The 13,408-nt window shown below is 42.9% G+C and overlaps 2 protein-coding genes across 5 annotated transcripts; both read right to left on the bottom strand.

Moving 5' to 3' along the window:
- Nucleotides 1-375: 375 nt before the first annotated feature.
- Nucleotides 376-6,333, bottom strand: LOC134157994 (double-headed protease inhibitor, submandibular gland-like). Of its 4 annotated transcripts, none has more exons than XM_062607541.1 (9): nucleotides 6,264-6,333; nucleotides 4,576-4,787; nucleotides 4,090-4,112; nucleotides 3,396-3,520; nucleotides 3,093-3,138; nucleotides 2,057-2,184; nucleotides 1,871-1,916; nucleotides 1,017-1,138; nucleotides 376-551 (listed from the first exon to the last, which is right to left on the bottom strand). In XM_062607541.1, the coding sequence occupies exons 2-9, from the start codon at nucleotides 4,736-4,738 to the stop codon at nucleotides 506-508; spliced, it is 699 nt and encodes a 232-aa protein (XP_062463525.1). In that variant the 5' UTR covers nucleotides 4,739-4,787; nucleotides 6,264-6,333; the 3' UTR covers nucleotides 376-505. The 4 variants fall into 4 exon arrangements, with proteins under 4 accessions (XP_062463525.1, XP_062463526.1, XP_062463524.1 ...); XM_062607542.1 differs by lacking the exon at nucleotides 6,264-6,333 and adding an exon at nucleotides 5,177-5,300; XM_062607540.1 differs by lacking the exon at nucleotides 6,264-6,333 and having other exon boundaries at nucleotides 4,576-4,899.
- A 3,629-nt stretch (nucleotides 6,334-9,962) lies between these two features.
- LOC134157996 (ovomucoid-like) lies at nucleotides 9,963-12,623 on the bottom strand. The gene is made up of 3 exons (XM_062607547.1): nucleotides 11,995-12,623; nucleotides 10,590-10,722; nucleotides 9,963-10,155 (listed from the first exon to the last, which is right to left on the bottom strand). Exons 1-3 carry the CDS (start codon nucleotides 12,047-12,049, stop codon nucleotides 10,110-10,112), a joined length of 234 nt encoding a protein of 77 aa, XP_062463531.1. The 5' UTR covers nucleotides 12,050-12,623; the 3' UTR covers nucleotides 9,963-10,109.
- Nucleotides 12,624-13,408: the final 785 nt, after the last annotated feature.

Genomic DNA, 13,408 nt, shown 5'->3' on the forward strand with positions numbered 1-13,408 from the left:
ACAGCCACCTTTCCCCTTCACTCTTCCCCAGGGACATCACCTGTGCCAGGGACCCTAAAAGAACCAGTTCCCCCAAGACTCAGTGCTGATACAAAGACAAAACCATTTTCACTTTATAAGACATGGAAACTGGGAAAGTGGCAGTAATTTATAGCAGCTTGGTTTCTCTTCTGATGGTTTGGTATGGAGTGACGTACACGCATGACAGCTTGGGCTGGTGTGTGATGGGTGTTACGCTTTGCTCTTTATTGTGGTTTGTTTCACAACTTCTCCTGACTGACAGATAAGTACCTAAAAGCCTGAAGACCATTACCCCTGCCCTGGAAAAAACAAACAGCAAACCACCAAACCAAAAACCAGTCTGTGGCAAAGAGAGTAGTTGCATTTAATTTATTGATCAATCAAAGCAGAGACCAATGAGCAACAGTCAAAGGAGCAGGGAGGATGGTGTGTGTTCTCAGGATTTGTAAGGGAAAAATCAGGGTGAAGGGCACAGCTCCAGCGCTCAGCATTCGCCACGGTGCCTGAGGAACAGACCTTCCTGGCTCAATCTGAAGAGAAAGAGGGAGAGCAAAATTACAGACGTGGATCTCAGTTTTATAGTCTAACTTTACCCAAATAAGCCAATGCTCTCCGACTTATAAAGTACTTCACTTAATATTTCCCGATTCCCCAGGTTACATGCTTTCTCACATTAAAGAGATTTGGAAAAAAAAAACCATAATTTCAGACACCTTTTACAGTTACAATTTAAATCACTTTGTCAGGGAGGGAGTCAGCAGTGCTATGAGCCTGCAAATGGGGATCTGGATTTAATTGCAAGGGAAGTAGAAGACTCACTCAGGCTTTAGATGTGCAGTGCCTGGGGGATGACAGAGGAGTGAGAGGAGCATGGAGCAGGGATGGATTTACCGAGGGGTTAACAGGAGCTCCAGACCTTCCACACCAGCTGCTGCTGTTGTGTGTGTGCTCCAGCTCCTCTGGTTTCATGGCTATATGGTGAGCTCCATACTTACGAAACTGCATTGCAGAAATGGCACTGGTTTCCATAAGTTCTGCCATCAGAGCCACAAAGGGGGCTATATTCAGGGGTGCAGACGAGATTGCCGCCGTTCTGTTCGCTGCAGTCAATCTCCTCCTAATAATGGAGCAACAATGGAACAAAACCAGGTTTTAAAGCTTTTGTTCCCTGTCTTTTCCTACATGATGCTTTATGTTTATTTAATGTTTATGCTATGGTAAAGCATGAAAGCACTTTTCAGGTGCAGGGCTCTGTTGTTCTAGCAATTTTGCTAGCTCAGAGGCAGAGAACATGCTTGCATGGAGCATCCTGAAGCAGGGAGAAGGCAGGGGCCAAAGAATCTAATAAATACTATTATAAATAACACCATTCTATGAAATAGTGAGATAACCATGCTGATGTTCCCAAGCCAGCCCTCTCACTGGCTGCTCTGGTTCAGCAGGCTAGCAGAAGCAAGTGTACGGAAAGTGGACGGTCACAAGCCACGCTGCAGAAAGCATTCCCACCTGAGAAATCACCACTACTAATAGTGCTGGCAGTACACAGCCCTCCTGCTCTCCTGCAGAAAGGATGAGACAGCACCTCTTGCTCATCCTGTTTCCTGATAAATGTAGGTGTCAGCACCCACTGACTGCTGTGTTCCTAGGTCAGAGGGGCAGCTGCATATCTGAGCCATGGATTTGAGTCAAAGCCCTTTGACACTGGCATACTTTAACTCTTTTCCTCAAATCCTTTTCCCAGGCCAAATGAACAAGGCCAGTGTGGGCATTTCTATTAATTAGTTAAGATTCATTGAGTTTGTGTTGTAAAATGTATTGTAACAGCAGTGTGCAGATTCCTGCTCTTTACCCTGGCGCATTCTCCAAGATTGTTCAGGTCCATGTCCAGTCCGCTCCTTGGGGAAGAAAGCAAGTTAAGAATGAATGAGCACAGTGTAGCTGCTTCGTGAGTCAAACTACCTTGTTACACTTTAAATACCAACAGGAGCACCTACTGATCCAGACCCCGCTCCCATAACCCGGGCCCTCCACTTACATCACAGCATTGCAGAAGTGGCACTTGTTTCTGTAGGTAATCCCGTTGGTGCCACACATGGGCATGTACTCCATGGTGCATGGGCTCATACGACCCCTGATTGGTCTCAGGTAGCCACTACAGTCGAACTGAAACAGTCACAGAACAGCATTTTAATCTCTGCTCCCTTTTGCATTAATAATGGAGCAAAGTGCAAGAGACATCTTCCCCTCTCCCCAGAGCTGCAAGGGGAGAGCAGCCCCAGAGTGACTGGAGGAGTCGAAGGAGCCTAAACCATTGAAATCCTGCACAGGGGTACAGCAGAGTGCTGGAGGATCTGGTTTTTTATTGTCCTGAAGTGGGCTGCATCCCTATCATCTTGTCTGTTTTCACCGTGAATGCCACCATGAAGCATCTTTGCCTAAAATGCCTCCTGCAGCAGCAACTTTTGCTGCGAAATGTCAATGCCACTTGAAAATGGAATTTACTCTCACCCCGGTGTTTCTGCAATTACTCTGAGTGTACTGAAATGGAAGTCATTGTATTATGTTAAATTGCACAGCCGGAGTGTTTCTTTACTTTCTCTCTCTAAACTAAAAATAGAGATGCTTCTGCACTTCACAGTAGCTCCATACATTGATAAACGAAGTTTATGTTAAATGTTTTGATAGAGTTGTTTTTTTCTGTTACAAAATTACCATTTAATCAAATTCCAAACTTTCTCTGGGAATTTCTTGGCTTCAACGAGCCTCTAAGTCTGAAGAAAACTGATTGGATAATGCTGAAGTGTTATTGAAAACAAAGGCTTCCATTCTGAAGTCTGGTTTTACAGAGAAGATAATGTTTTAAAACTCAGTGAGTTTAACAGTTCATACAAAACGTAAAAGGAATTTTTGTAAATCTGAAATTCTTGTTTTTCATTCAACTTCTGGCAGTTTGAAATTGTGTGGGTTTAATACAGAATTAATCCTGGGCAAGTTTTTTGTCTAGCTCTCTGCCACTGTTTCACCCAGCACTGCTCAGTGCACCAGGAGAAGGAGCTGATCTCAGACCATACCTTAACACATCTTCCATCATGCCTCTTGTCGATGGCTCGGTTACGGCTAGAGGGAGAGAGAGAGAGAAGGAAAGGAAGAATTATTCTGCTCATACCATGCAGTCATCTCACTCACTAAATCTCTCCGCTCATAAAGCCCCAGTAATTAATCAGATTCAGGAGCTCTGACACGGAAGATCGCGGGCATTAAGGCAGACTGAAACTTACAAAAAATCTAGTCCACCCCCGATTAGTCACAACCCCAAAGGCTTTTGTCTGCTGCTTGAATGGGCATTGTAGGCAATCAGGAGACCTTATACTCACAAGATTTCTCTGCAGAGGGAGCACTCATTGGGGTAGGTCACACCGTCAGTCCCGCAGATGGGTTCGTAATCAGTGGGACAGTTAAACTCTGTTTCTCCAGAGAACGGGTACATGTCGCAGGAGGCCTGTCAAAGAGCATTTGTGATGTCTCCAAATGGAGAGAATGGTGTTCTTATGTGGATCCTGTTTTCTCTGCTTTGGGAGACTACTGTCAATCTTTTTTTTTTCCTCTATCTTTCTTCCATAGTGAAAAAGAGAAGGAATAAAATGTAGCTTGTTTCTTACAGCATATAAAAGCACCTTTTTGCTATTAAGACTTAAAGTACTTTCTGCAAGAATTGCAGCCAAAAATGATCATTCCCTGGGGAATCAAGACAGGGAAGATATTTAGGCAGTTATTCAATAGCTGCATAGATTTTCTGCTGGCACCCTGTGCTGTGCTGGCTCTCACTCTGCATTATTAATCGCTGTCTTTTTTGTCACCAACATGGGAAGTTATCTTTCTCTGACAAAGGTCATTTCTTATTTTGGGGAAAAGAGGTGGCATAATACTTAAGGGCACTTTTCTTCTTCCTTTTGGTCTCACTCTCCGTTTTTGTTCCCCTTCAGCCTTTCCTGGGATACAGTAGAAGTATGAATTATTCATCTAGGCTTAGACATCAAGGCTAAATGACAAAGAAAATCTACTACTCACCAGTCGTTGAGCAGTAACAATATCTACAATAAAAACAGAGATTATAAAATATAAATACTGCACAATGTCCTTGAATAAAATTCCCTTGGAATCATCAGTTTCCCAACAGAGTAACCAAATAGACTTTCTCATTCCTGAGAAGTGATTGTTTGCCCAAGTTTTATCGATTCCAAATAAACAAGAAGTTATAAACTAAGATTAAAAAAAATCAATTATTTGTGAAACCAGAAGTTTTGACTCACTAAAGAAGAAATAGGATGTAAACTTTTCTATTTTTGCAGCATTATTATCCCCACTAAGGTACATAAGCTTAAATCAGACAAATGCATCCTACCTATCTATTGGCAGAAGGATTAATTAATTAAGTTCATTAAATGAGAATGTTTATCATCACATCTCCAAAAGGCTGAACTCTCCTTTAGGATGTATATGTAAAGGCAAAGGCTCAGGAGGACTGGAGATACAAGCATAGCAAAACTGGCTTACCAGAAAGGCAGCTGAGAAGCGCAAGCCCAAGAAGGGCAACACTTCTTGTTGTCTTCATAGCGGAGACGGTTGTATCGTCTCTTACTTGCAAATCTGTCGCTGTTGAGTTCAGTGGATGATTCTCAGCTTTCTCTCTCTGCACTATATATATATATATATACATTCCCTGGCCTCGTGAAGTCAGCCCAGAAAGTAATTATTTGCTCTGTAAACTAAGAAAAATATATCGATTATTGAGTTGAGATTTAAAGAATACTTGTTTGTTAGAGATGCCCAGAGGAATTAAACAAAAGCTACACCAAGCTTGTTAACAAAGGCGCCCTGCTGTACAATGAGTGATTTGTACTTTCCAAACAAGAGCACTCTCTCAATAGTAGATGCTGTGAAATTACATATGGAAGAAAAAAACCTCCATTTATTGAAAGCATTTGAATTTATGCCCACCACAGATGGTATTTGGGTTCCAGGATATATGCATACTACAGGAGAGCTGGGGAAACAGCAACATGGGACACTCTAAACTTTTAGTGACATAAATCTGGGTTTTGGCAAACATCAACATACTTTACAGATACTGAGGCCTCGATGAATCTCTCCCTACTCTCTCCTGTAGTTTCCTGGTGCACTGGATTTCTCACCAACAGGACAACATTACCTAAAACTTCTGAAGTTTAAAAGACATTTCTGTGTAGGACCAAGAGTTATTCATCTGCTGGCTGTGGGTATTATTAAGAAATCATGAGAATAAGTAGCCTTAAATCTGGACTAGTGTAATGTTTCCCCTTAATGGCAAGCAAGTGGTATTCTGTGCAGGTAAAATAGGCTTCTTAATACCAAAGACATTCAAGAAAAACTTGCAGCAACTGCAAACAGGAGCGAGTCCTTAGGCTTTCTCCTCCCCGCTCTGTTACATGGCATAACATTTAGAGAGTCAGCTGAAAGCCATTATTATGGAAAACAGGTGAAGAATAATGTACTAGGCACTGTTAAGTGGTTCAACTCTATCACAAGCATATGGAAAAACAAATAAGGAATATTGCATAAAAGAATACACTTTTGATTTAAGGCAGTCACGGAAGAAACTGTGGGACAGAACATGTTTGTGCTTTAAAAGAAGCCTGATTCATACATGTGGCTTAAAGGCAGCCTCAGTTTTAAATAGAAAATAGAATTGTTTTTCTTATTATCCTGGGAGATGTTCAAGACTTGGTGGGCAGATAAATCATAAAAATGTAACTGAAAGTGTAAGGGAACTGTAGTCACAGAATGGAGCTTGCGGGATTTGGCCTGTTTGTATCAATGAAATCATTTTCCTGAAAAATAAATGAATAATGCTATTTGGATCTCATTCACAAATACCACAAGTTGAAGGGTTCCTTTGAAAGTGGTTCCTGTTGTATTCTTAACATCCTGAGTAACTGGACTTTCAGATTCCTTGAACTGATTGTGAGCTTATTTGGAAGGGAAGCAATAATCACAGAAGGATTAGTATTAATTATTCTCCAGGTGACAAGAATGACAAAGCCTGAAAACAAGGCTTCCTCAGAACTTGCACCAGCCACTGATAGAGATGGCATTTGCCAGCTCTGCAGTGGTTAGCGAGGCTACAGGAACATAGTCTGTCCCCTCTTGAGCCCTGCAACCCAAGGCTCTCCCTATCCACCTCCACATCTGAAATCCCCAGTTACCAAAAATTGGGCTGCTTCTTCAGTTTGCCTCTCCTGCCTGGCTGAAATCATCCTGGTCACTCAGGAGTTGTGAATGGCAAGGTATCTGTTAGCAAGCAGCTTTGTTCCCATGTCTGACCAACACCTACCCTTTGATAGGTCCACTGGGGAGATCTCCCTCTGATCCATGTGCTGTTTCTGAGGGCCTGGGTAGCCAGCCAGGACTGCTCCAAAAGCAGCTCTTTTCTTCCAGTAATCCCTGCTACTCCATAGGGCAGCAGGGAGAAAAAGAGAAACAAGGAAAGAGTCCTGCTATAGGGTCCATGAGGAACAACAGGAGATAACTGGCAGCAGGCAGAGCAGTGAGAGCTGTTATGCTAGATGTGATGTAGGATTGCACAAGGAACTCCATTAATAAGAAATAGAGGGAATGGGACAACAGTAATTGTGTGGAAGCAGGTGGGTTGAAAACAGGCATTAGGAGCAATCAAAAACAACTTGTCTCCATGCATTTGGAAGGGTGAGCTTCAGGAAATGTCAGACACATGTTGCAAATGGGAAGGGCAGAGTGGACGCACCTGGCAAACCCCCTCTGTGGTATTCAAGAGTATCTTTATGGTGGGCTCAGTAAAGTGACTTTGGGCATAGGAATATTTTATCATTTCTACAGATATGTGCTCCACATAGAAGTTTAAATAAAAGTCTTCCTGCTATTTCAAGTTCTTAGAGGGCAAACATTCAGGGAGGTTATGGCCACGTGGATGCGATAAACATTGGTAGCCATATGATGGATCCTTTAGTATTAAGATAATTTTTCAATAAATCTGGAAAATCTACCCAGTTTCTAATCCAGCATTGTTTCTTCCCATAGCAGTAATATTTTCCTGTGAATCTTTTCCTCTGGCTTTGAGACTCCCTATCTCAAGTGAGTCTGTAATCTACCAAGACCTAAAAAATTCTTCATTTATCCTTGGTTTAGTTAAAAACTTATCACAGGCTTCATGTGGCTACAAAGAGAAATTATGCTTTTGGGGGGGGGGGTGTTCATAAAAAAGGTGAATGTGTGCATGCAAGACTACATGTTGTTATTCCAGAATTACCATTGTCCTTGTTCCTGTATCCTGCTGTTACACACCACACTGTAATCAAGAATAAAGTGGTTTTATGCTCCACTCTATGCTACTGTAGGGACAAATGTAAAATGCGTTTCTTTGCTGTTGACTAGCAATGTGGCACACTGCAAGAGCTCCAAAACAGGTTGCTGTTCCCAGACCTCTGCACAGGGGGGCAGAACTGGATCTTCTATGACAACATGAATTCAATTTACTGCAAGCAAAGCCCCTGCTCTAAGCCGCACTCATCTAATATTTCTCGTTGTAGTTCAGCTATCTGATTGCTGTCTGCATATCACCAGTCTCTTAAGCAGAGATGATATCACAGGCAAGGGTGTCTGGAATAATTTGACTATCTGGGAGCCACATACAAACAGCAGAAGGCTGAGGATCTGGCCCTGCGCATCCCAAACGCTCAGTAAATCTCAGCTCTGCCTCACTGCAATAGCTCTGACACAGACAGCCCCCAGAAACGATGTCTCCAAGTAATTTTCTTTTAAAACATCATTTTATTTTTCTCTGCATCGAGAAAGAACGTAGTAACAAACCGATTATCTTGACTGAAGCCTCAGAAAGAAACTGCATTAACAGAAAGGTCTAGACTGGCCTGAGGTATATTTTGGCCAGCAACAAGTAGAACAATACACTAAAACAGAAGCACTGATATAAAATAGAGCAGAACAAAATAACTACATGCAATGTGTTAATCAGATTGTGGGGTAATTGAATGGCACTTCCTAAATTCACAAACATCAGATAATGACATAAAGTGCCGAGGCACTGCTTAAAGAATTGTACCATAAAATACCTCGGCAGGCAGACAATGTTTCCTGCCTTGCATTTCCTGGAGGGAGAGTTAGATTAGTAATGGTGAGAGGATTTTGTGTTGTTGTGGCAAGATTTTATTGAGCAGCAACAAAAAAATTATTTCCAAAGAGGTGGCCATAAAAGAGGACTGCCTTCCTCTCCACCCTAAATAGCTGCCCCCCGGGACAGGGAGCTGGGCATGCGGCTGGGGTCCTGCTCTGCCTTCGGTTACTCCGGGGTAGGATACTGCATAACTCTGCATCTGGGTGGAGGCTTTGTTCCCACACGTTTCTACTCGCAGTTTCCCTTCAATTGCCTGGTGGACTTTCCCATTTAGTGGACATGGGAGTGGACCCCCGGAAGATGCCCTCTGAGGAGCACTGGGATCTTGAGTGTGATCAGATCTGCTTGTCTCCAAGGCATCATGGCTCCTGGGGCCACCCTCATCCTTTCTGCTGCTCTCCCGGAAAGAAGATAGGTGCTGGAGTTCTCTTGCACCAGACTCCTTCACCCAGATGAGTGGGGCAAGAAGGTGCATGAAGCCCCCGAGCTGCACACCCTCCCAGAGCCTCGATTTGTCTTGGTCCTAAGAAATGGCATCCACCAATGAAATGCCTTCCCATACACAGACCTCCCTCTCACAGGAGGCACTTTCCAGCCCTGGGAAGGGACTTGGCACTAAATGGTTGTAGAGAGTCATGTCTTTTGGAAATAAATTGCCTCCCTTCAGATAGCTGCTCTCTCCAGTTTCTGGGAAGTGACACGTTGTCACTTAAGATCATTAACTATTTGACTGGGAAACTGCTGCTGTACAGCATCCCTCACTGGCAGCGCTTTGCTGTTAATGAATAATAAATTAACGCTATGACTCTGAGCCTTTCCTTTCGTCAGCCAAGGTTTCTGGAGGCCGAAGAATCTCAAAGGATCCTCTACAAACAAGGACAGTCGACGTAATTACCTACAAGCAGCAGCTAAGTGGTGGGTGAGGTGCAAAAATGGGCTGCAATAGCAATTGCTAGCAGTCCTCTGAACATCAGGTCTGTTAGGACTGACTGCCCACTAGTTTTCTGCAATCCCCCACGGTGATGAACACTGCAAACACGAACGTGGGCAGCCAGGTATCTGCCTGCCCAGAGAAAACATCTTGTCCCATTGCTTTGGGAAGCTGAGCGGATTGCAAAAGAGCTTCTCTCACCAAAAGGTGGTTTTCCAATCCTGCTTGCAAGAGGAACAGATGCAGCTGGGAAACTGCCCTTCTTCACTTAAGAAATTAGGGGTAACACCTGAAACTGAAACAGGCTTGAGCAGCTCCTGGTGACAGCAAGATCTTCTGTGCCTGCATAGCTTTTGCAAAGCAGCCACAAAACACCCCCAACCGTAACAATCTTGAGACTGCCTCTAACTACGTGTGTGTTCAGGCTTGCTTAGGGTGTCTTCATGCTCCCCAAGTCTGCCACACAGTAATGCAAGGGAGAGGCAGCAGGTATTTGACAGCAGTGGTTAGGGAAGCAGCCAGTTCTCCTAACCCAGAGAGTGTCTGTCCGAGATGCCCTTAGTGGAATAAATCATTTGGACTACTGCACTAGGATGCATCTTCAGCCCCGGTTTTCTTCTGGAAAGCTGGATGACGGCAGATGCCCTCAAGATCTACCCACTGCCTTTGTGGTTTTGTCTATTTCTTTACAGAAACCTCTTCCCTGTAATTTGCCTGTTAATATCCACATCCCAGGATTGTTGCAGTGATGTAATCATGCAACATCTTAGGTAAAAACAGAATGAGACATATTATTAAAGCAAAACATAAATGCTGATGGCTTTTTTATTAAGCAGAGGTTTTTAGGATTCAACAGGAGCTTTCAAGGTTCAGGACAAGGCTTTAGGGGAGCATCTGCCATGGGGAATGGCGCCAGGGAGGATTCCTCTTTATGAGCTGAAGCCTGTCGAGAAATTAACACTTTCGAAGAGATCTCAAGCGAAGAGTCCGACGGCTTCTCCTGCGGAGAAAGAAATCAGTACCTCAGAGACAGAACATCTGGGCTTTTACTGTTTGCCTCTCCCTCTGGTGACAGATATATCATACAGAGGCTTAAACAAAATAGAAATCTTCTGAATGGCATTCCAGCTATTTCCTTTTATTACTAACATTCAAAGACAAGATGAAGACTTAATTTAAAGGAAGAACAAATAGTCTGCATGAAATAGACTTTGTTTGCTGAAAGAAAGTTCTTCAGCAAATTACCTAAGAGGGAAATGCAGAACTATACTAAATTCTGGCAAATTCTCCCAATAAAAACTTACCCTTGCTTTTAAGAGAACAGATAAACATGAAGTAAGAGAACTTCAGCTCTCCAACCAGTCTCCAAGACTGATTAGTTAGTTTAAGTTAATTTGTTATTTAGTTAGTGAAGAGACTTATATTCATACTTACAGGAATGCATTGCAGAATAAGCATTTATTGCCATATGTTACACCATCAGACCCACAGTGTGGGACATATTCCATAGTGCAGACATTGCTGGGTACCACGTAGTTTCTGCAGTAGCCCTGTAGATAGGTGCAATCTATGTTCACGAAAAAAGTTCTCAACAACAGATATGGAAGAAAGGTGACATTAGGAGATCCCACACGCACCCCCAGCTCCCTCCAGTACTGGCCAGAAGTAGATGCTGAGAAAAAGCCCAGGAACAGGGCAGGAGTACAGTGGTGCATTGCCTCCAGCAATGTGGAGCCTGTGTAACCATCGTAAATGCTGCTGCAGTAACTTAGACAATAACTCAGACATGAACTGAATACCGCACTACTTGTTAAAACTACCATCAGGTGAAAATAGGAGTTTCACCCAATAATACCTGTGGCAAATATTGCTCAGACAGCTGAATGGCTCAGGATTTTCAAATGCTTATCACAATGTGATTAGTGAGGATTTAAACAGAAACTGCTGTAAGTAAAGAAATGATGGAAAATAGAAAGATCCATCCCTTACCTGCAGTGCACCAACATCTATAAGAAAAAAAAAAAGAAAAAAAGATACAAATGCAATTCGTGGGTTCTGTTAGAGTTAAAATCTGTGAATGCGTGCCCTGAATATGCTACTTTCAACTCACTGTTAGCAAATTACTTCTTAGCAAAAAGAATGTCAGACAAAATGCAGTGGTTTATTATAGGTTTGCAACATTGATTCTGTAGAATAATGTTTTTTTAATGAGAGTTACAGCCAAAATGGAAAAGGGTGTACAAGATGGAAGAAGAGAAAAACATTTTTCATGGTTCAAAGGATGGAGCAGGACATGCACTCAAAGCTCAGCAAGTTATTGAGGCTAACAGGGTCGTAAAGATGGCAAGTACTTGGAGGTAGCATCTTATATGCATTGCCACAGTAGTTCTTAAGTACAAGGAGTATTTAGTGCGATGTAACTTTTATGAAGCTTCTACAACTGTTCAGGCTCTTGGTTTGCATCTCAGCTCAGGATGACTACAAGAAATGTTCTCGCTCATTCAGTAAAATAATTTGTGTTTCTGCAACATTTCAGAGGTTAAATACTGGATGTCTGAGTCTCTGGGTTATACCACGTACATGTCACTTCTTTCATTATGCATAAACTAGCGCTGAGAGTAGAGCTGTTCCCACAGTTGTTCTTACCCACTCAGTTCTGTTGCTAAAATATTACCCCATAAGTGATAGTCTTTGATGTCAAGTCTTTTCAACACTATCTTTCTAGGAGTAAATAAGTCCTTGTAGAATGAAGCTCTTTCCAGTCTGAGGATGTTTTTGTGGTTTTAAAGACAGCCAGCACTTACTCAAAAGCAGAGCAGGAGGCAGTAAAGCTACTCACCTGGGATGCAGCAAAGGGCTAGAGCAAACAGCAGCAACACGCCTGCTGTCTTCATGGTGGCTGAAGTGTCTGCGTGCAGCGGAGCCTGTGTTTTGCTCAGTAAACATCACCTTAATTCTGCCCTCAGGTGGTAACCACGCTATATGTACTCATGTATGCACATGAGTCTCTGCGCATTTGGATTTGGCTCTTCCACCCTTATTCTGAAGTAACACTCCTGGTTGTTTGTCAGGGTGGCAGTCTCGACAGAGGTTAAGCTCTGCTGTAAGCCAGGAAGAATGCTTCTTCATCAACAGGAGTCACAAGAAGTTTAGATATGTTTGATACACCCTCTGTGTTGTTATTTTAAGTGAAATACATGACAAGTTCCTTCTGAAGGACCATAGAAAACTCCTGCAGGCAAAAAAGCAACTGTACAAACCGCAGCAGCAGCTGCTGTCAGATTTCCTCTGTGTGCACCTATCAGCGCCTATTCATGTGTGGTGCTTTTTCAGGAGCAAAACATTGAATGAACAGCTTCCAGAGTGGAAAGTCTCTACTTGTATTTTCATGCTTCATCCCAGTAAAGCATCATGAAGCTATAGTGAAACTAGGAAAGCAATGAACTGGGAGGGCAAGCAAGAGGGTGTCCCAACAATGAAGGGAGTCCTTGGACTGAACAAGAGATGAAGCAACTTTTATAGGCATATGCAAAGAATTTACAATTGTTATTTACCCTAAAAACCATGAGAATTGTGGGTTAGATTTACCCTAATGTACTGATAGACCAATGATGGCAGAATGGTGTGAGACCCTAGCCTGGATCCTGGAAAACTTGAACCCAATCTGGAAGTGGCTGCTTCATCCATCTGCCCATCTCGATATAAATCCTTCGTTTTACCACCAAAGCATCGCTTTTTTGGATGACCTCATTCCATCAAGGAAAACAAGCATCCTCCTCCCTTCGGCTCCCAGAAGAAATGCATGTGGGAGACACTACTTTTTAGAAGGAATATGCCCAATTTATTTACGTTTCTCTTGTATGGATCAAACCCCCACCAATTCAATACCCGAACAGCGGACAAAAGCAAAATAAATGTCATGAACAATACACCAATGACAGGTCACACTCTCACAAAACAGAAGGATATTTTGTCCTTGGATTGTGAAACGTTGCTGAGATACTCCTTGGGCTGGCAAAGAGTATGATGTTATTAAAGACTAGGAGAGGAGACAAGTAGGCAGGAGTAGGAACCGTCCTTAAAGCACTTGAAGGTTGTTAAAGGAAATAAGTCACTTGTAGGACCCAGAGACATAGGCAGTGTCTGAAAAATACAGGCTTTGCTAACAGACTGCCCTTGCAGGGTGCTACACTTCAGGTGAGGGCTGTGTTCAGCTCCTGGTGCAGACCCCACCACAGCCTGAGTGGGTTTTG

The sequence above is a fragment of the Pezoporus occidentalis genome, unplaced genomic scaffold (genome assembly GCF_034315485.1).
Source record: "Pezoporus occidentalis ecotype Australia unplaced genomic scaffold, CSIRO_AGI_Poc_V1 ctg124, whole genome shotgun sequence".
Lineage (NCBI taxonomy): Eukaryota > Metazoa > Chordata > Aves > Psittaciformes > Psittacidae > Pezoporus > Pezoporus occidentalis.